The sequence below is a fragment of the Micropterus salmoides genome, unplaced genomic scaffold, assembly GCF_014851395.1.
Source record: "Micropterus salmoides isolate LMB-PRFRI ecotype aquatic unplaced genomic scaffold, ASM1485139v1 Ms_hic_scaffold_15, whole genome shotgun sequence".
Classification (NCBI taxonomy): domain Eukaryota; kingdom Metazoa; phylum Chordata; class Actinopteri; order Centrarchiformes; family Centrarchidae; genus Micropterus; species Micropterus salmoides.
The window spans coordinates 12,024,679-12,046,876 of record NW_024040596.1 but is presented as its reverse complement, the minus strand read 5'-3'; the positions used below and the strand labels follow the sequence as shown (position 1 = coordinate 12,046,876).

At 39.2% G+C, this 22,198-nt stretch overlaps 1 protein-coding gene across 1 annotated transcript; it reads right to left on the bottom strand.

Moving 5' to 3' along the window:
- Window positions 1-2,713: 2,713 nt before the first annotated feature.
- Window positions 2,714-22,015, bottom strand: si:ch211-39i22.1 (cell surface glycoprotein 1). The gene is made up of 12 exons (XM_038720329.1): window positions 21,723-22,015; window positions 15,360-15,472; window positions 14,357-14,660; window positions 13,759-13,811; window positions 13,531-13,636; window positions 13,061-13,090; window positions 10,550-10,630; window positions 9,116-9,142; window positions 8,444-8,464; window positions 6,810-6,926; window positions 5,607-5,663; window positions 2,714-5,494 (listed from the first exon to the last, which is right to left on the bottom strand). Exons 1-12 carry the CDS (start codon window positions 21,784-21,786, stop codon window positions 5,466-5,468), a joined length of 1,002 nt encoding a protein of 333 aa, XP_038576257.1. The 5' UTR covers window positions 21,787-22,015; the 3' UTR covers window positions 2,714-5,465.
- Between the last annotated feature and the right edge of the window lie 183 nt (window positions 22,016-22,198).

The following is a 22,198-nucleotide window of genomic DNA, read 5'->3' as shown; positions in this document are numbered from 1 at the left end:
GTAAAGTACAGTAAAGTACAACAATAGCTGGAATAAAGTTACAGACATGTTTTCTGAACTCACCAGGAAGTTCAAACTCCTCGCTTCCTTTTCTCCAAGTAATGTCCAGCTTTTCTGGTTTTTATATAAATATGAAGTAGTAGTCCAACAGAGTTAACGACACTAACAACAACACTGGAACCGGATGTGCATGGAAACTAGCTGCTGAGAAGCTTGAGTGAAGATAAATCAACGTTGTAATCCCAAAAACTGAAGTAAAAAGCTAATTTATTAAAAGCAGTGTACTCCGAGCTCCTCCCGTGAGAAAACGGCGTAGTTGTCGGAGCAGAATCCAGTCCGACTACGGGTGTTTATTTGTCCAAAACCTGGAACGCTGCTCCCTGCTCCTCTCCCCCAAGTTTAGCAGCTCTCAGTCGGCCATCAGATTTTCATTAGCCCGCTCTTCCAGGCCCTCTCCACACAACGCTCTGAAGCCGTCGGTGACGTAGGGACAATTTCAACGCTGATTGGCTATCGCGGCTCTACGCGTCTTTGCATTGACTTTGTATGTAAACTCACCGCCCTGAACGCTCGCTTCGCTTTTGGTCTGAAAGCACTGTAACACTTCTTTAAACAGTGCTATACATACAACTAGGGATTTACTTGATTTTAATATTTTACAGAGTGATCTTTGCAGTCTGGGCCCACCAAGGCTGACTCCAGGGTTACCAACATTCATTTGTCAGCACTGTGACCTGTACTTCCCATTCACGTTGTTCACATGTTGGCGTGTGTATCGGCACTCTATCTTTTCTATACTCCATCTCCGCCGGTGGAGATGCCAGAGAAGCATATGGGCATGTCAGAAATTCCAGTGCGCATGAAAAGGTCTCGGTACGCCAAAGAGTAAAATATAGAAGTGCTTGGACTACATACCGGTGAGTACCAGCCCACTTTAAGCACTGACTGTGACATTGATTAAGAATATACACACATTGACACACTCAAGCACACACCAGATTTTTGTTAGACCTAAGGATGTACAAAAATGTTATTTAATTAAGTACATTGTAATAGTATTTATTAAGTACATTGTTCAGTAAGTTTATTCTATAGATACATTTATATACACATACTGTACATACACGCAAGTCATCAGACAGTCTTTTACAGTGAGAAACATTGTTCTTTTGTATCACTACCTGTTTTTGAAGCATATCATATAGTGTGGCATCTATTTTTGCTTCTTTTGTCTGATTGTTATAACTTACCCCCAGCATGTGTTACAACCTACCCTGGTATTGGGGTAGGTTGTAACAAGGGAACACGTTGCATTTGACATCAACTCACAAGGTCTGTGATATTCTTGTAGAGGATTGTAGTGATCAAATGTGGGTACTTTGTATAAAATTGTGAACTCTAGTGTTATAGTTGTTGAAGCAAAAAGTGTTACAACCATACACAGTGTCTCCTACTTTACCGAAGCACAATTTGCATGAATTTGTAGTGTACTTCCCTCCACCACATTTTAAAGGGAGATTACTCCACTAAATGTTATTTTGCGATCAAGACTTATGATAAATTGCTCATTACTGTAGTTTACACCACTGACTCCCAACCCTTTTGCCAATTTTGGTACTGATGGCCTCCCATCACATGTTGTCTGTGAGTTGTGGGCAGTTTAACCAAAGAATCATGTTTCCTTCTCATAGTGGGTCTTTTTAATATTTTTTAGAGTTCTGACAATTTAAAACTCTCCAAGAAAAAAGAGCCAGAAAAATGAACACAACTTTATATTACTTTAACATTTTGGTCTTCTTCTTTCTTGTCCATCTTCTTGTGACCCTTCAGATTTATCTTGTGACCCAGACAGGTTTCCTGACCCCCAGGTAGGGGACCACTGGCTTAATTAAACAACCAATAGTACAAGAATAGTAGGTTGACATAGATGCCACTTAGACCTGCTACGACATTAAACTGCAGCTGTCACAGTAAGTCCACAACGTGACACGATTCTATATCCCTTTTACTTGTAATGTAGTATTACAATACACTTGGGAAAATTATCTAAATGCATCTTACACCTCTGGTATTTTTATGAATATGAGTTTATCTCACAGACACCAACAAAGCTGAGTTTAATTATTTCAACCATGAAAGACAAGTTAGCCAGATTGGCTTGATTCAAATTAACTCTGAGTCAATATCAAGTTGTCATAGCTGATTGCAGTGCTGAATTTTATTCGATGATTCACAGTTGATGTGGGCGTGATGACTGGTGGGTATGAAATGAATACAGGCATATGTACAGGAATTTTGTGTTCCCACATTTTACTTTTGAGGGCCTTAGGTGTGTCTTTATGGGCCTGTCACCATTAATCATTCACACAACTGTGAATTTCCTTGTTATAAATTCCTGACATATCGAGCATTTCAGGTCATGTCTTAGGATGCCTGTTTGTTTTTTTTTTCTTTCCAGCAGCTTGTAGGCATTAAAGAAAGTCACAAACAGAGAGAGAGAGAGAGATACAGGCACACGCAGCTGTACACACGTTTATATAAAGGTGTTCAATGAAAAAATAATTTATGTACCACCTCCTGTTCTAAGTTTTTTTAACATTTGAATAAGTTAAATAAGGTAATTTGATTTGTCATATCACAGTAAGAAACACGCACTCACACATACACACACACAAAAGACAAATATATTTGGCAGGGAAATAAAAAAAACAACTCCCACGAAAACGGTTTAATTGACTCAAACATTATTTACACAATTCCAGAACAACACCACAAGTGCCAGATGACAAAAATGAAGAAGACAGTTCCTACACAAAATAAAAACACAGAATATTTAAATAAAAAAAGGAAGAGTCACTAATCTAAATCAAAAATTAATTTTCTTAATTTGTTTAATGAATCAAGATGTATACAGGATAGGAAAGTGCTTCTCCCATAGAGATTGTGTTCTTAAAATCACCTGCAAAACATCTCTGCTTGTTTTTAATCTCTCTTTCTGATGATGACATTGTTCTTTGTTTTCCTCTCTGGAATATTCAAGAGATGGTATAAGGCAGGACTGTTCAGCGCCATGATTGATGCCTTAGCATTATCTGGGAAGTGCACTTCAGGACCCAGAAAGTCTAAGATTTCCTTGGTTTACATTCTGTTCTGGATGCTGTTCTCCATTCGTTTTCGTTCACAAGGAATCTGACTGCTTTGGACTAAATGTAGAGTGAACCTTAATGCTCAATACACAAGCAGTCCTTGTTCCAGTTTTAGAGATTTATTGTTGTTTCAGTCTCCTTTACATCAAATCAGTCCCAGTAAGGTTTCAGAATGTGCACTGCAGGACAGCAGAGTGCTCTTGAAAGGGGCGAATACTGCGTTAAAAGGAGGATGTTTTGTTTTAAAGGCATTAGTGGCTACATCCGAAAGCTTGTACTATTATTTAACGGGTATTTTGTGCATTATCACGCCATGCCATTGATTACAGACACACACTATCCACTTAGTTCCAATGTGTCAAGAGAAAATCAGTCTATCACAGATCACAGGATTAAAAAGGCATTTCAAAGAGAGCTTTTGACCTGGCGTCCAGCCCACACTTTATACAGTAGGATTAATCGATATGTGACATCACAGACTATTTATATTTCTCAGCTTGAGGCTAGGCTGTTAGCAACAGTCTCTGTCCTGTATTGCAGCTATATGGTGCTTTACAAGTAACACACATTACATGAACTGCAGCACTATGCAACCTCTACAACCCTATTATCAAAGTTTAAAGGGAGCAGAGCAAATACAAAACTGCAAGGCAACAAAAAGACATTCAGAAGTTAATATTTTTTGTGCTATAGTAGGCAAAAAACAAACACAAACAACAGTTGGGCTTTTTATACGCAGTACCGCTGCTTCTGAGGCATTTCACAATAATATCACAAAATACCACAGCAAACAAGTTGACTAAAGACTACCTGTGTCTGCTCTGAGGCAACACTGCTAAATGTAAAATTCCTATAAAAATCACAGGTGAATGGTGTTTGTAACATGGAAATATGAACAATACAAAGAAACACTGTGACAGCAACTGGCTTACTCAAATAAAAAGACACACAATGAGAGTTTTAAAGCTGAAATTAATGTAGGCTGTTAAAAGCAAACTGGCCCACGGTGAACAGATATACAGTAGCAGTTGGAATAATGTACAATAATGTAACAGTTTCATATACACAAAATGATAATTTATGGATCAACTAAGATCATACATTCCTCAATTGTCTTTATTGTGATACATTCATCGACTATTTTGCCTGTTTTCACTTTTTATGTCTCAGCTCTCTTCCCTGTGTGTCTGTAGATTGGCCAAGCCAGGCTGTGTCAGTGAAAGGCACTATAGAGGAGAATTTACTGCATCACAACTAGACTGACACGTACTACATCAGAACAATGTCTAATACAATACTACATGACCGCTTTTGAAGTATGTCCATGTCAAGTGAAAATTCATCTGTTGACAGAAACAGGGTTGGGCTGGACTTCACTTCAAATCAAATCACCACTCAGTAAATTTGAAAATATATGCATTCAAAAGTGAAGGGATAATATTGTCACATAATTTGACATCTTTTGAATACTTGAATCAATGTGCAGTGGGTTTGTTTCATTTGTTTGTTTGTTTGTTTTTGGTGTTTAATTGAAAATTTCACTCTCAGTTCATTTATTGAACAAAGAAGAATGGAAGTCACCCAACATGATTTAAAACAAAGCCCCTTCACCAGTCAAAAAAAACACACACGCACACACACACACACACACACACACACACACACACACACACACAGTGACATCAATGGCCCACTCAACACACATTGGACCATGTAACAGCATCCCTAGAATCCTATACTGTTTTCCTAGCCAGAATCCAGAAATCACTGTGGTAGTTATTGTAGCCCCTGTTATCCATTTATCCTGCCTTTATACTGCACACATTTACACTGAAAAAGAAAAATATATTTTACTTAAGTGACTGCTTACTAGTGGATTTTTCAGACAATTAAAAAAAAATCCACTTGTAAGAATTCAGTACAAAGTTAAACGTTTACAACACCAATATCTGTCACTGGTTTATATCCATACTGAATTACTAGAACTCGATAGCCTTCTCAGTGTCACACTTAATTTGAGATTTAATCTCTTTAATGTCCACTTGTCTAGTTGTAGGATTTGGTTCAAAGAAGAAAGTCTAACCAATCATCTTAACAATCATAAAACCTCTAACATGCACATCTATTTACTTTCTTTTTCTTAGCCAACTCATTTCGCCCACATATACACACACACACACACACACACACACACACACACACACACACGCGGTCTGGGGCCTCACAGTAATTTAGCTCTACAGAACATAGAGCCTGACAGTGAGATTGCCACTTTTCTTGCCTGTAGTTGGTTCAGACAGTCATGTGATCATTGCTGGTCTAGGAGGAGTTCAGCAGGTTGCTAAGGACTGCAAAAAGGGGGGAAATACACTGTAAAACATTTCTGTACAGTATGTTTTTGATCTGTGTGTTTGTATCTTCTTAAAATGCACTTTGTGTGGGTGTGTGTGCGTGCCCTACCCTGCGGATTGGACTGAGCCTCTGGATCAGCTTTGCGGGCAGCTTCTGGATCTTGTTCTAATCACAGAGATTGACAAAGTCAGACGAAGCAAAAAAGACGCAGAAAGACAAAATGAAGCAGACAAGTCATCGCAATTTCACAAGCATTTAGGTAACTGACAATGAATAAAGTTTGACAGTGAAAACACCCTGGGCAAGTTTCTGAGGATGTTATATATATATATATATATATATATATATATATATATAATATTTTTTCCAGCACTAATTGCTTATTATCACCACCAAGAAAATTTGTTGCATTTTTTCCTGGTGTTCTCAAAACTACTCGTGTCTGTGCAGTCGATCCTTCCCATTTATTGTCAATGGAGCAGCTCCAGGCAGCTATGTTGCAATTTATAATACTTACTCTCCACTGCTGTGGGAGAATCATTCATATTCATGAATACTGACTGAGCTGTCTCAGAAACTTGCAGGGAAATAACATAAATGAAAGTGATGCATATTCAAATTTAGAATACTGATACATACTAGCTATTAAAATAAATATTCACAGTTTAGTCTTTAATTCTGAGTCTGACATTTGCGTTAAATTGATTAAGATTAATGGCCTATTGTTCATGTTGACTATAAATGAAAATGTTGAATTAGTAGAACTGGTATGGAAGATGTGTGTGAGTTGACTGTAATCGATAAAACTTTCTAAGGGATAAAGCTGAGTCCGCTATGTCTCAAAGAAAGACTGCTGAGCTCGCACTGGATCCTGGGTACAGCAATGTCTTACTGAAGACGCTGGAAGCCTAATTAAAGGCTGGGATTCTGCTGTCCAAGTCAACCATATACTGCGCTGTCCTGTATGACATCAATAACTCTTAAGGGATCTGCTCTGAAGATCTGATGGGAGTTGATGATAGTTGAGTGAATGACGTTAGTCTTTTGCTCTTCCTTAGTCCAGACCAGTGACTTTTAAACATTTCCAGGCATGGACCTAAACAAGCCATACAGGCTTAAGTTGGGTACCAAATGGCACTAGAAAAACAACAGATTCTTGGCTTGCAGGTTAATGTTTAAGAAACAAGGGTCTAAATGAATTTATTGTCTAAGTGCTTAAGTCCAGTCAAATATCAAGCCTTGTGTTCAGCAGTTAGGTATCATGTTATTATTTTTTTGTGTGGTTAGTTAATTAGTCAGTAAGATAAATACCCTGTCTATTTTTGAAGCACAGTTTCTTCTTCTGATAAGTGAAGTATCCTACGACTGCTCCCACTACAGCCACAGCAATTGCACTCACGATGCCTGCTAAAGAGCCGGAGCTGGCCCCTGTAGGAAAACAAACAAACAAAATAGATGAGATGAGCTGCAAATGCATAGTCAACCATGCCAATGTACCATTTGAACTACAAACATTAATTTCAGCATGTCTTATCATACAAATGTGTTGGTGTAACACCTATTTATGGAGATAAGTAGAGTAATTTTCTAGTATCACCACTGGGTGCCATTTTCTGGTTGAAATAATGAAAGGCAATTAAGCAGCCAGGCTCAATGACAAGACATAATGTGTGTGTGTGTGTGTGTGTGTGTGTGTGTGTGTGTGTGTGTCGCTAGGTAATCTGGGGCAAAATATATATTAATGGTTATATTATGCTTCTAAAGTCCTCTAAATTTATTCTAAATGAGGTGTAACGTTTTTTGCACTTTTAAACTAAAATTATGAGAAAGAAACTGGACAATATGGATTGTATACTGTAAAACTGGCTTCAGCCAGAGTAATAATGGCAGGATATGTTGGAGTGAAAATAGAGAGAGAAATGGTGGGGCAAGGGATGTTGGGGTGTAAAGTGTGAGTCAGTAACTTAAGAACACAAAAAAAATGAAATAGTACACAGTAAATCCAGTGCTAAACAAAAAAACAAGGGAGTGGCATAAGTAATAAGTGGCGTGACTCAAGATAAATTTAAAAAAGAGAATGAGTCAGTGAAATCAAGTCGAATAAAATGGGAGAATGTGCTAGGGTCAGTCAAAGGAAGTGAAGGTGGCTGCAGGCACAATTGTGTTAGGCATGTGCAGAACAAGAAGAAATGCAGAACATGGACAAAAATTTGTCTGGTGTAAAACGTTTGCATGAACTGACACACATACAGTGTACATACACAGATATTGAGATAAATTGACTAACAGGATGTACTACAGAACTATGGAACAATATATGGGAACGTTATGTGCTCGGCAGTCACATTACTATATGCTACATGGCTGAGGTCTGAGAATCTGAGAGCTACAGCAGAGTTTGTCAATATATCAACATTTATCACTTATGTATGTTAGCCAACTATTTTTTTGGCTTTTAAAAAATACTTAAAATTAAAAGTTAAACTGCATAATGACAGGAAGACAAATGGATCCGTGGTTTTAATACTAAAACAGCAGCAGTAATAACAGTTAGAATTGTAAAGAGCTGTCTATCATAAAACAAAATTTTATCCACATCTCCAAGAACATTTTGTTAAATATTTTTTAATATTTTTTAATACAATAACCATTACACATTTTTTATTTTTGACTTTCAGTCATTCAGTTGAATTCTGCCATTTAAAAAAGGTACAGCCATGCCCGGTTTGCTCCTCTGCCTGAACTTGTCGTTTACGTATGAAAAGGAAAGGAGATGGAAAATGTCATGCAGCGGTTGTTGTAACAATACATCTGCCAAGGGCTCTTTGAATGACAACAGACAATAGGGAAATGCTTATTCTGCAGGTATGTTTGGCGCAGCACATGGGTGGGTGGGTGGCTTTAATGTGTTCCAAACAAATAACAAAACATTAAGGATAACTCACCTTGGGTTTTAGGTTGGTCTGCTGTTTAGAACAGTGGGCCAAAAATACAGTTAGCAACATGAAACTGCACAATTTACAAAGTGCTTTAACAGTCATGCATTATGGAAAATGCACAAATATCTTTGGTATCACCACAGCAAAGACAAGTGATTTACATATGAACACTACAGGAGTTACTACATGTGGCACAAGGTACTATTTATGTAAACATAAACATGCACCTGTCGTTCTACTGGATCAGTCTAACAGTTCAAAAACCAGGAACAGAAGTTGCTTCAATTGGGGAAGAGCATCAGCAGTGGCACTTCCAATAGATGAAGCGTGACTATACACTTGAGAATTCAAGGCAAAATGCTCTAAAAGAAGGGCAGTTTCAAACAGTGTTTATACTAAAACAATAGGGGAGAGACATTTTCCGCTGATTCTTGTATCCTGTTTTTGTCAGAGGCATGCCAGTAATATCCTGTGTTTCACCAAGTTTCAGAACCACATAAGCCCTGCCCTTCTACTGCTACTGTGGCTGTGGAGCTACTACTGTATCTAAAGGGGATCTGTGCGATTTGGACTGATGGCATGGATGTGGTAACTTGCATATTTTGACCATGAACACACACACACACACACACACACACACACACACACACACACACACACACACAAAAAAAGCCTTACCATCTCTTATGGCGCCAGCAGCTTGTGCTAAAGAGAGCAAGGAGAGATTCAAGTGATTAAGGGTGGATGGAGACAAAAGGCAATACCATTTCAAGTTTAACTGTATTACTGATGCATGTAAAGACTTTGGCAGAGAAGAAGAGGAGAAGAGCAAGATTATTCTCTTTGTGGTAGTTTATACCTCAGAGGCATTAAGAGGTCTAGAGTTTCTGTCCTAACCAGTCTGGAAACACACACACAGACCTCTGCATGAAATGTCCACTTATGGAAAGGCTTTGAGAATATTAGAGAGATAAAATATCCGAGGGAGACACATACCCTCTGTGTCTATCTCTCTGATCTTTGATTCGATCCATATGTAAACAACTCTGTAATCTCCTTCTGCCTGTCTGTATATGCCTGTGACATCACAGCAGGCCTCTACCTGCTTCAACTTGACAAACCGCTAATGACAGAGCACTGAAGAAGAGCGCCATTCACTAGATTATAATGATTATACCAAACTAGATGAATCAGCTTTCAGATGGGGAATAAAGGGCAAACACTGAGAGAAGCTGCTTCGGAAAAATCAGCACTGAAGCATTACTGTCAAATTACGTTGTGGCTAGTGGTTTCACTTTCTCAACCCTGGGAGGTAAAACGAGACAATTAAGTCTCTCGTCATGGGAACAAAGCTCATTAAATTAGAACAGCATTCTTGCAATATAGGGATCCACCAGAAGAATGTGTAAAAGCAGTTTATGAGGCTTCGTTGACAGACCTCTGTCTTGAAGTGGCCTCTTGCTACGAAGTGTAACTTTATAGTTTTGATCCCAGACTACAGCCAGTACTGCAGGTACATAAGGATGGCTGCCAGAAGGAGGTAAAACTTACAAATGCCGGGTGGTGAGATTAGCTTAGCTCAAATAAGGTAGGGAAGTACAACTTTAAAACTCTCCAAAGATCTAGATGTTTAACTAAGTCATGTTGTCGTAATTAACATATTTAAAAAGAAATTTGATCAAATTAAATTTCCCACCCACTTTCTGTTTACATGAGCAAATGCTGCCAACTATAATTTTGTTTGTAGTTATCAAAACATTTTAGATAAAATGATAGTTTAGGCTAACAAACACAAAGTATTAAACCCTCAATTATAGAGGGCGTAACCGAGTGGAGAAGCTGCTGATCCCATAGACAGCCGGTCACTGTGATAAACAAGGTCAGTCTCGCTTTTCCACAGAGTTTCAAACTGTGTGCAGAGTGATAAAAAAGGAATCCGTGGACTGTGGTAACTAGGAAACATAGTACAAGAACTGACCCGATCCCTTCATCAGTGCCTGTTTGTATTGCTAACTGTAACTGTGTACCAAAAGGTTCTTGTGTACATCCCTACATACACGGACAAGTTAGGTTAATGGTTAAAATGATAAAATCAACAGTAATTGTACTTACGCCCAGATTCATATATGCGGCTCTTTCCTGGCTTTGCTGGGTTGGGCTCTGAAGTCACTTTATTCAAGTTCAATCCCACATCTGAAAAAATAATTAGATATCATTTGTGACATGATGCAATTAAATCTAAATAAGTTAAATCTGTAAAAAAAAAAAAAAATCAATTTGAAACTAAAAATAAAAGAATAAATCTAACAGAATGGATTGCATACTGTCAATTTGACCCCTATTATTGTTTTTCCTCATTGTTCTAATTTAAATCTCTAAAAACTAGCTCTTTATTGGCCATGCAGTGGCTTTAGCCAACACAGATTAATAATGGCAGGATATTCTGAAGTGAGAGAAATGGCGGGAGAAGGGATGTTGGGGTGTAAAATGTATCAGCAACTTATGTCCACAAGAAAGAATGAAAGAGCACAGTAAATCCGGTGAGAAAGTCAAACCAAAGGGTGTGGCATGAGTAGGAGAACTCGCGTGATTCATGAGAAATTTGAAAAAGAGAATGAGTCACTGAAATTAAGTGGAATAAAATGGGAGAACGTAGTAAGGTCAGTAAAAGGAAAGTAGAGGTTGCTGTAGATACAGACATGTATGTACATGCATGTGCACAAATGCAGAACATGGACGCACTGGTTTGTCTTTGTGTATCCCTATAATCATGGAACATGTTAGGTTATAGGTTACAATGATAAAATCAACAGCAACGGATTCAAAACTGCAGCTATTTTGGCCACTGCTGTCCCTCCATCCAGAGCATCACCCAAGTTAAATCCTGTATATGAAAAAAGAATTAGATATCACTGATGACAGATATGCAATATCGATCCCTGTAGGGAAATTCTCTTTTCACAGCCCCGCCTAAGAGGGATATCTTCCAGATGTTCACCAAAAACGTGTCGTCTCCCCAACACACACACACATTAACTATTTAATGATAATATCAACTGTCACTGCAGCACTCCCCACTACAGTCCTTGTTAATGCGCCCTGCAGAGGTGTCCTCGATAAGGACTCTGAAACACTTCCTGCTCCAAGGGTGTGACAGTGAACTAGTGCTGAGTTAGATTAAAAGATATTATCTGTCAGGAATAGTATCTATCTCTGACTCTGCATTCATCGGGGAAAACCCAAGTGACTTATACAACATTTGTGACTCAGTGTACAAAACCGTTTTAGGCTGGGCACGGCATTGGTGAATTATTTTATGGCTGAACCTCAGAGGCACAATTATCCAGTGACCCATTCTTTCACCTAAAACAAATCCTGACACTAAATCATAGTGATTAAGTATTGTGCTCACATTGTAAAGCGCCATTTGTCATAGATGAGTCAATGAATGTTAAGTAATGAAACCATATTTGAGCCACGTTTTACGCCAGTACATTCTTCTGTTCATTTCTCACTACTGAGCCTCCTTTTTTTTATACTTTCCTGACCTTTTCATTTACCTCATTACCTTCTCCTCTCTTCTATTTCCCCTTGCTTCAACCTTCGTCTCTTTCCTTTTGTTTTTACACCTCACTGTGCCTATTCCTGTCCTTTCTTCATCCTTCTTTCTATTTGTCTTGCCCTCTTGTCACCATGAATGCAAGAATGTTCCTCTACCAGGTGTCATATGTAAAAAAACACCCATACCATTTCCTTAACACTCACCAGTACCTTAGTTATTAGCACTACTAAGAGGGAAGCTAGTGATCATCCAAACATACAATGACTTCTTGAGTGACAGAAAGGAGGATGTTCTGCTATAATGCAGGAAAAGATAAACAGCAACACTATTTGGGATAGTACATGATGTCCCAGAAAATGTATGATGAAAAGTTCTGTGAGCCAGTATCCCACCTCATAACCTTCCTAAGTGATTTGTGCACATCTGCTTTCCATTAATGTGTTGGGAAAATGGGGCGTTGCAGCAAAATGATACATGATATCTCATGAAAGCAGGACATGTACATTTTTTTAAATGACTGATAACACAAAATGATGACAACAATCATTTCATGGGTGTTTCTTGGGTCAAATGATGACATGGTGGAGATCTAATATGCTTTGTAATATTGTAGTAGGTTCAGAAATGGGGGGGCGGGGGGTACACAATAAAAGTAATCAGTCAGTTTAGCTCACACAATCCATACAGAGCACCAAACGTTCTCTCTTCACATGACTGCTAACACCGATCAATAATTTTCAAGCTATTCCACTCACTTGCGATTTCCATAATGTCTTAAAATTGCCACAATGTAGGATTTCAACATTTACTTAACCAGCATCTATTAAACTGGTCATCTTCTCTGTGGATTCATATACATATACTATAGTTACAGAAATAATAAATAAGGTTTTATTCTATTGTCCTCAAATGTATGATGAAAAGAGCTTCTGAGCCATACTTAGAAATAATTATTTGTGGTGTGCCTTTGTTATTTGTTGGGCTGAAGTGAGACTTGGCTCCAGAAATGTTAAAGTTTATGAAATGAAATATTAAATGAAAAGAAAAGGAAAACTTTTTACCCGTATTCTCATTAGGTGCAGCCCCCTGAACTGCAAAGACAAAGAACAGAAGAGATTTTGTTTTCTTATCTCAGAAGGAATTTGTGTTTTCACAATGTAACTGTTCATATAAGAGCGTCTACAAATTTACAGTATATATATATACACACATTTAAAAAAATAAGCTGAATTAAGCTGAATGCATGGAACTTAAATCAACAAAAAGCCCCCCATAGTTTTTGCAACTATAAGTATTCACAAAGAAGGAATATGTGAATAATCATCAACTTCTCAATCTCTCTTATATTAAATATATATTGTTATATACATATTAAGACATCACATACTTCGAATATATAGGATATTTATCATGAATTAAAAAGTCTGTTACCAGCCACTGTGTGATGGTGCTTTTATGCACCAGGGTAATTAAGAACAAAAAATGGAAACATGCATGGAAATTCTTGTGCGCAAAACATCTATATTCTTACCTGCATGACGTGTTACACTTTCGACTCGGTCTACATCAGTTGGTTGTTTCTCATTATCTTCTGCAGCTGGATCTGTCGTTGGTGTGGCTTCGTCATTGTGTCCACTCTATTAGAAATGTAATACATAGCATATAAACATGTATTATGTATATACTGTAGATTACAGTTTATCTGTCAGAGCAGGTTTGAATAAAATGTTGTTCAAAACTTTCTAAAACTGCAACTGACCTCCTGGGCAAGTGTTGTGCCAGTGCTTAAGGTAGTCTCCTCAGGTGCAGGCTCTGGACAGCACAACAGAGCAACACAGAGGAGGGCAAGTATTAGATCACTGAGGAGTTGTTTCATCCATTTACCCAAAGTGTTATGACATGGGCTGTAAAGGCTTGTTTTACTTCAGTGTTTAAATGCAAGTATTTTGCCACATGTACACGCAATGACAAGGTAAGTAGGTTACAACTGGGAAAGGGAAATTTAAGGAACAAATGCAGAAATTAGAAGGCCTTATTTGAAAAACTTGTGTTTTAGTATGAGGTTGCTGATGCAATTGGCATCATGCTGAATAAACAGATTAGACTGAGTGATTAGATTTGTGCTTAATATTACACTAACTGTTGCTTCTCAGTATAAATAATATCAATCCTGCAAGTAGGGGAGCGTAGCATTAAACTGGACTAACGATAAATATCATGTCAAAAAGTAGAATCTGCACACTGTTCTTCTCTAGGATTTATGTAAAATAAGAAAATAATGAGGACATTTACAGTATTGTATTTGTGTCTGAATAATCATATGAAATGAACAGACAAAATGTTTATTTCAATTTCACCTTGTGTTGTTGCAGCTGCTGCAGGAGTCACTTGGTCTGTGCCCCCATCATCAAGAGTCACTGGATCTGAACCCTCCACTGCAGGAGTCGTTGGTTCGGCGTCTCCATCAGCAGGAGTCACTGGATCTGAACCCTCTACTGCAGGAGTTATTGGTTGTGCGTCGCCATCAGCAGGAGTCACTGGTTCTGTGTCTCCATCAGCAGGAGTTGTTTGTTCTGCGGCTCCATCGGCAAGATCCACTGATTCATTTACTTCGACTATAGTTGGCTTAGTAGTGGGCTCACTCACCGCTGGTGTTGGGTCCTGTATTCAGCACATAAATCATATAAATCTCTTGAAATTCTGTTCACATAATGACAGCCAGTCAGTGAGCAAAGGGCAGAAACCCAGAGCTGCCATTACATTTCAAACAAATAAAATTTTGCTACATAAAATGTACTATACCCAACCAAGAAACAACACAAGGCACACATTTTTCAGCCATTTAATCCATCTTAGTTGATCAAATGACTGCTTGAGCATTTAGAACTACATTTTCTCCAGACCTCAGTGACCTTGGCTAGACGAAGGTCACACAGATGCACTGTTACCCTGAAACACTGAATAATTTAGAAGGTCTAGAGTTGGTTAGGGGCACTGGAGGTTTCCAGGAATTATAGATATGTATTTATTGTGTCAGTATTGCTATTTTCAGAGGGGCCAAACTTTCTAGTTATGCTCTTGGCTATGAGAGACAAGAGTTTCTTAGAGCTTGGGGTGAGAACCAGGGCTAAAGACAAGAAGGTCTGCAATGTCAAAGTAACCCAGTAACATTTGAATTATATTTACCTTCACATTTTTCACCCATACAGGATTTGGATAACTTTTTTTAGGCATCTGTTCCAGACCAGTTGTTACAAAATTAAACACAGCCAGTTCTCTACCACACATCACTTCTTTGAGATTTGTGATTTACCAGGAGACCTCTACTAAGATAAAAGACAAAATACTGCCGTTCTTCACCTCGGCTGTATGGTGAGTTTCCTCGTCAGTGGCAGGTTCTCCATTCACCCCTGGTGCTGCGCCTACTTCAGGTACCGGGGTCCCAGAAGCTTCTTCCTCCACTGCTACCTCATCTACAAAGAGATGTGTAAAGAAAGGAAGTAACAGAATAATGAAAAAAGGACTACAAATACAGTGAATAACTACTGGGATATATCACTTTCAAAAAGTGTACGTTTGTGTCAGTTGGGGGATAAAGAGCTGTCCTGAAACTCTTCAGTGCTTCAGTAAACATCACACAACTGACGAAGAGAAGTCGGTGCAGCTATCATTTTATTTTTTAAAAGAAAAAAGGAGGCAGACATAGCAACTCAAAATCCATGTGTGTCTCAAAGGGAGTTACTCATGCCTTTGAAGGCGTGCAATCTGACAATAATAATGGATATAATATAATGGACTGTGTTGACCAATATTTTTTGGAATAAGCGGAAAGATTATAAATCTAACCTAAAATATAGTGATTAGTGAACCCATTGGTGATTTTAAAAAACTGCATCCCTAAATCAACCTGTTATCATTTAAAACCATTAAAATCTGGTCTGAATGGTCGTTAAGTTGTGGATTCAACAAATTCTCTAACATGACTATTACCACTGAGCTACAAACACACACACACACACGCGCGCACATAGAGCCACACCCTGGTCTGATTGGTGCCTGATGTTAACGCTGCAGCCACAACTCGATGACGTCTCACCTGCCTCAACATCATATGAAGTCTTGACCTCAGCACTGGCATTGCAACTCTGTACTAATGAGAAAATACAAAGAGCATGTCTTTGTGTGAAATGAGCGGGGTGTTTGTGTGTGTTTGAGCCAGTGCTGTGAGATTCCCCTGTTGCATGTGAGAAGCTGAAATAGCAAACTGTGCTCTGACTTGATCGCTCTTTGCTTCAGCAGCGCCCTTATGCTAGTTCATCGGGGCAGTATCTTCTTACAAATACAAGTGCCAACCATGAACTAAGTGGTACAGCCATGTAAACATTATGGTATAAGTGATGCAGTGCTTCCTGCTCGCGGCACAGGAATTAGAATAGATTGAACATGTGGAAGACGAATGTTCAGGAAGGCAGGACAGGTGCCAAAACACTACTCAAGAAAGCTAGAGATTAAAACACAAAGAGATCAGAAAGTAATACGATTTATCAGGACCTTGCTGCTCAATACCGTAACTCTCTTCCCTAATATGAAGCTCAATGGAAATTAATCCTTCTTTTTTAGCAGTTGCTCATTGCCAAGCGAGTTTCCAATGAAGATGGAATTTTACATCGTATCAGTCAGTGAAGCCTTGAGGGAGAGTGGCACAAATACATCTGAAGTATTTCCATCACACTTTAAATTTTCTAAAATTGCACTGGTGACACCCCATTTAGTGTGTGTGGCTGTTCCATTATCTTTTTCTTGGGAAGTCATTGACTTTATCAAGATGTACCTTAGTGGTTAATGTGTCTTGTCTGTGTTGCGTACAGAAGGGTTATGATAAAACATAAAATATCTGACAAAACTGGTGCAGCAGTGCAACTCAACTTTCTGTTGACATTTTATTGTTGATTTGCCGGAACAGGATAGAGGCATACCTATTGGTATGTGTGTATCTGTGTGAGTATGATTGTGAGTATGTGTGTTGGTATTTATGTTTTCACTTGTAGCAAATGTGGAAATGACTGGGCACATATTTTCATGGCATTGTGCTTACATGCATGTGTGTGTGAAGTATGTGGCTCTCATGTAATTCCTCTTTTTGCGTGCACATGTTGTGTGTGTGATATATGAAAGAGACAGAGAGAGAGACAAAGACCCATGCAAACTCTCTCTCTCTTTCTCTTTCCAATCCATAGAACGTTCCCATCTAACATCCCACCAACACACATGCGCATGCACACACACACACACACACACACACACACACCTCAGTCCAAACATACAAACAACCACATGTTCACATAAAGTATGTGCGCAGGGGAGTTCACTTTCACTCTCACACTTTGATTAAGCTGTGTCCTGTTTTGGGTTAGTACAGCAGCGAGACAAATTGTTGCACATCCAAACCTCTCTCCCTCCCTCCTTCCCTTCCTTTCTTTTTTGCCTTTAAGTCTGAATCCCCCCTTTCCTCTCTCCCAAATTCTTCACTCTCTTTGCTTCTATGCCACCGCTTTCCCTTGAGGCTGATGAGTCATTGGTGTGTTTCTGACATGGCTGCACGCTATTGTATGGGACAGTACAGCCTGTGCAGTGTTAAACTGCAAAAAGGTCCCCAGAGATAAACTCTTAAGTCAAATTAGTCACATGTGGGAAAACTTCATAGCGTCGGATACATTGTGTTCTTTTAAAAACTAGCCATGTGGCCTGATAGATCGATGAATACACTCCCTGACCACTTTATTACTCTTTATGCAATCTAATGCAATCAGCTCGGCCACATATTCTATATTAAATATATAGTTACACTTATACCTCTCTGTTAGTGTCGTTGTGAACATTATTATCTTTGTAGAAGTCAAATTTATAACTGAGGTGTTGTATTGGCCTGCATTCGATTTGACAGGTTTGCCTGATAAAGTGATTAATGAGTGTAGATATCTTTAAAAGTGGTAGGTACTGAATCATCTGACAGAGCAAACAGGTTGAGACCGAACCTTCTAATAGACAAACATATTGCCAAACTAGAAAATGTATTATTTCATTAAATGAATAGTTTAAATTTTGGGAAATATACTTTTGCTTTCTTGCTAAAAGTTAGATAAGAAGACTGATAACACTCCTGTACAGAAAATTTGAGGGTAAAGCCAGCAGGTGGTTAGCTTTGCCTAGCATAAACACTGGAAACAGGGGCAAAAAGCTAGTGTGAATATGTCCAGAAGGTAACAAAATCTCCCTACCAGCACCTCTAAAGCTAACTACTTAGCATGTTATGTTATGGGGTTATGTGCCAGACTGTTTCTTGGTCAGGCACAGTAGTCTTGTCATCACTGTGAGTTACTGGTCCTGGCCAATAAAGTCCAGCACATAACAAGCACATCGCTTTTTGTTTTTTTATTTAAACAAATTAAACAAATGAGAGAGAACTTATAAGCTTTTGAGGTGCTGGTATATGGATTTTGTTCCCATTGGACAGAGCCGAGCTAGCAGTCTGCCCCTTGTTTTCAGTCTTTGTGCTAAGCTAAGTGAACCGGCTGGTTGTAGCTCCATATTTACATATTTACAATAAAGACATGAGAGTGATATTGATCTTCTAATCTAACTCTCTGAAAGGAAGCAAATAAGCAAAATTTCCCGAAAAGCCAAACTATTCCTTTAAATCTGAACTTGACCATTGTACTTAGTGTATGTGTGGGATGTGGTTATAATAGACAAACACATTCTAAAATCTGAGCTTAATGCCTTATGGTGAATTGTAACTTGAAGTGAGAAGTGGAGTGTAATAGGATAGCTGACAATGCCAAAAAGCATTTTTAGCGATTCTCCCCCCACTGAATGTACTGCAGATATCAAGACAAGTAGCAGTAACAGGAAAATAGTTCTGTTATAGAAAAGAATTTGACATAATAATGCATCCTGTTCTTAAGGTTGTTTATGTTTCAAGCAGGACTTTGATATAACCTGGAATACTAAAACAGGGCCCAGGAAAAAGTGGCACCAATTGTGATTAAAAATAAAAGACACATACATTGTCAATCATTTAAATATTAGTGAAAGTAAAATTTGCTAGATACAGTTCAAGAGAATTGGTGCTTTTTATGAACAATTATCATTTTGTGTTAAACAAGCAAGCACCTTTAGCCAGTTACAACATGCTGGTGAGCTACTATGACAACAGCAATCACAACATGAAGACTGCACCGTAAGTGTCGTATATATATCAGGTTTCACACAAAGGGCTGTACTGGTGCTGTTTTGATATCCAAAAGGTAATCCCTATAAACAGATATTCGCATATGAATGCAGCATCTTTAGGCATGGGACAAGATTTTTTTATCGGAGGAGTTCTGGTTTCTGTTTGTAGTCCGAGTAGTATTGACCAAGAACCTTTGAGTGGGCTTTGGTTGCACGCAGGGAAACAGTCCATGTGGAGAGCACAAGAGGCGGAACACATTGGCCAAAATTCAATCTCGGAACCCATCGTCTGACAAAGATTTAGCTTTTTATCAATCTAGGAACCCTAGAGATTAGCTTTTTGAATGTTGGCTTATCTACATACAAGTCTTGGCCAGATGATTTAGCTGATAGGTTTCGAGATTGTCTAAAGGGTGACATATGGTGGAACTGATTACTTTGACCACTGATACCAGTGCTTGGGAAGCACTTGAGTCACATTCACCTTTTGCTTTTGTAAATGACAAAAGAAGAAGAGAAGTAAATTCACTGCACTTCTATTTATTTAGTACTGTACAGTCCACAGTCTGAGGCATCAATGCCAAAGGGAGACAAACTTCCTCTTCTGACTCTTCTGGTTCCTGAGATTGAGTGAGATCACCTGCTGAGTGTGGTTGAATGAGTAATACTGCATGTACGTGCATGTGTGTGTGTGTAACCAATAACCAAGCCTTTCCCAAAAACTGTTGGTGTGTATATGTGTGTCAGGTCCACAACACATTGTTCTGACAGGTAATGTTCTATTGCGTGTTTGTGGAACAGAAAGTGCTGTTTACCCCAATAATGCACACCTTAAAACTGCCCCCATGGCAGCACAGAGGAGACTGAGGGTGTGTGTATGTTTCACTTATCCACCAAAAGATTTATATGTTGGTGGTTGAAAGTGTAAACAAAGGCAAGTCTACACACACACACACACACACACACACACCTGGAACACATCACACATCTCTTTTTGCTTACATCTGGCTCTAAGACACACACGTGCAACTGACTGAAACACACACTCACATTAATAAAGCACTCCCCTACTCCCACATGTTCTGTACATTTATGTTAAAGCCCCCACCCACCTACACACATACACGCACACACACACACACACACACACACACACACACACACAGATGCTAAGGGCCCTGGGGGAGAGGCAGACGCTGAAACTAGTTGTGTTGCTGGGTGTTGTCTACAGCTGGAACTGGATCTAGTTACAAAGACACTCCCTATCCTTCACTTCTATAGCTTACGCACACTGTACACACATGTGAGTAACCTAGCACCCCATCTTTTTCAGTGTAACTATGACCTGGTATGTACACTTCCATGCAAGCGAGCTAATACACCCACTGAGAATTCTAGCGCCACACTACACCAGCATCTATTGGGTTCACGTTGAGGTTACAGTTGGAACAGCAATTGGAGAAGAAATGTGTGTGGGAAAATAAAGGAAGATAATGTGTGGATGTGTGAAGGTGGTTCCCCTCTGGTGATTTGCCTGGTGATAAAAAAAAAAAGAACTTGCAGAGTGAGATTGCTTCAGATCACATCTAAGTGCACCATTGTTCAACTGAAATTGTGTTTGCATAATGACAACGAACCACAGTTACTCTACCTCTCACTCTTTCCTCCCTTGTATATCTCTCTGTTTTCCCTCTCAATCAGCTATAACACTTCTCTTTTATCTTCTTCCAACATCTCCCATACTTTCCCTCTTTTTCCCAGTGTATTTTTTTTCCTCAATGCTTCTTTTCTCTCACTTAGAGTTTTATTGCGCTTTGAACTATCTGAAATCATTGCATGCGCCGCGGGGAAGGGCAGGGGCCCATGGGGCAGTTGAAGGAGGAGGAGGAGTAGAAAGAGGAGAGAGCAACTAATAAAGAATGAAGATATAGAGAAGAAAACAGAAGATGGGAGATTTAGAAGAAAGAGGGATGAAAGAGAGAAAAAAGTAAGGAATTACTTATGTAAGGACAATGGTGCACCACACCCCTGTGAGCCAAAACTCATGTCCAAAAAGATATGGCTACATTACATGACACGCCTATTCCACTGATGATGTCTGGGCTGCAGGGCCGCATTTGGTTTTAATTCATTCAATCATACCAGATTCATACAAGTAGAATACAGCTAAAGGTGAATTGAATTGACTTGACATGCCGACATGGGAGGCAGACAGACTGGCAAAGAGGACTGGCAACTGCACTCACACGCAGACACTTATGGATGAGTAAAGAGGCAGACTGGCAGACGAGGAGGAGAGTATAGACAGAAGGAGAGAAAAGATAGGTGAGAGCAAGAGGGATATGAATGAGGAGAAATAGAGAGACAATGAGATGAAGATGACCAACATGCAACAGACAGGGGAGACAGATAGATATCTGAAGCACACGCAAATGAACAAATGCATGCAGCTGAAGACTGGGCTGAATTAATTGGAAATTTAATCATTACCTTGTGCCTTGGCGCCTGCAGCCAGCAGGCTCCCTAATAGCAGAATCCACAGGTATGACATCATGGGAACACGGTGTTCTGGCTGCGAATGAACCGGGGTTCAGACTCCCTTTCTTTGGCTTTCAAACAGGACAATTAACCGGCTTGGGGGTTTCAGGTGGATCGGGAGGGCGTGTGTGTGTCCGTGTGCCGGTGCGTTCTGGCGCGTCGGATCAAACCGGTGGCGTCTCCAAGGTTCTCAGATGCTCGGCTCAGTGCTTGCCGCCGCGTATCTCTCTCCTTTTGTCTGGATTGGAAGAGGGAAGGTCCAGTCTTTATTAAGGTGGGCGGGTCTATTCTCCCTAAATACAGGCAGACAGACAGCAGTGCTGTTTATGGTGATGTGAAGGCATTACTTACTCATCATTACCGTTTTTTACCATTCCGATTCAATGACCATCGCCAACAATTTGAATTGGACCTCGTCTTTATCAACC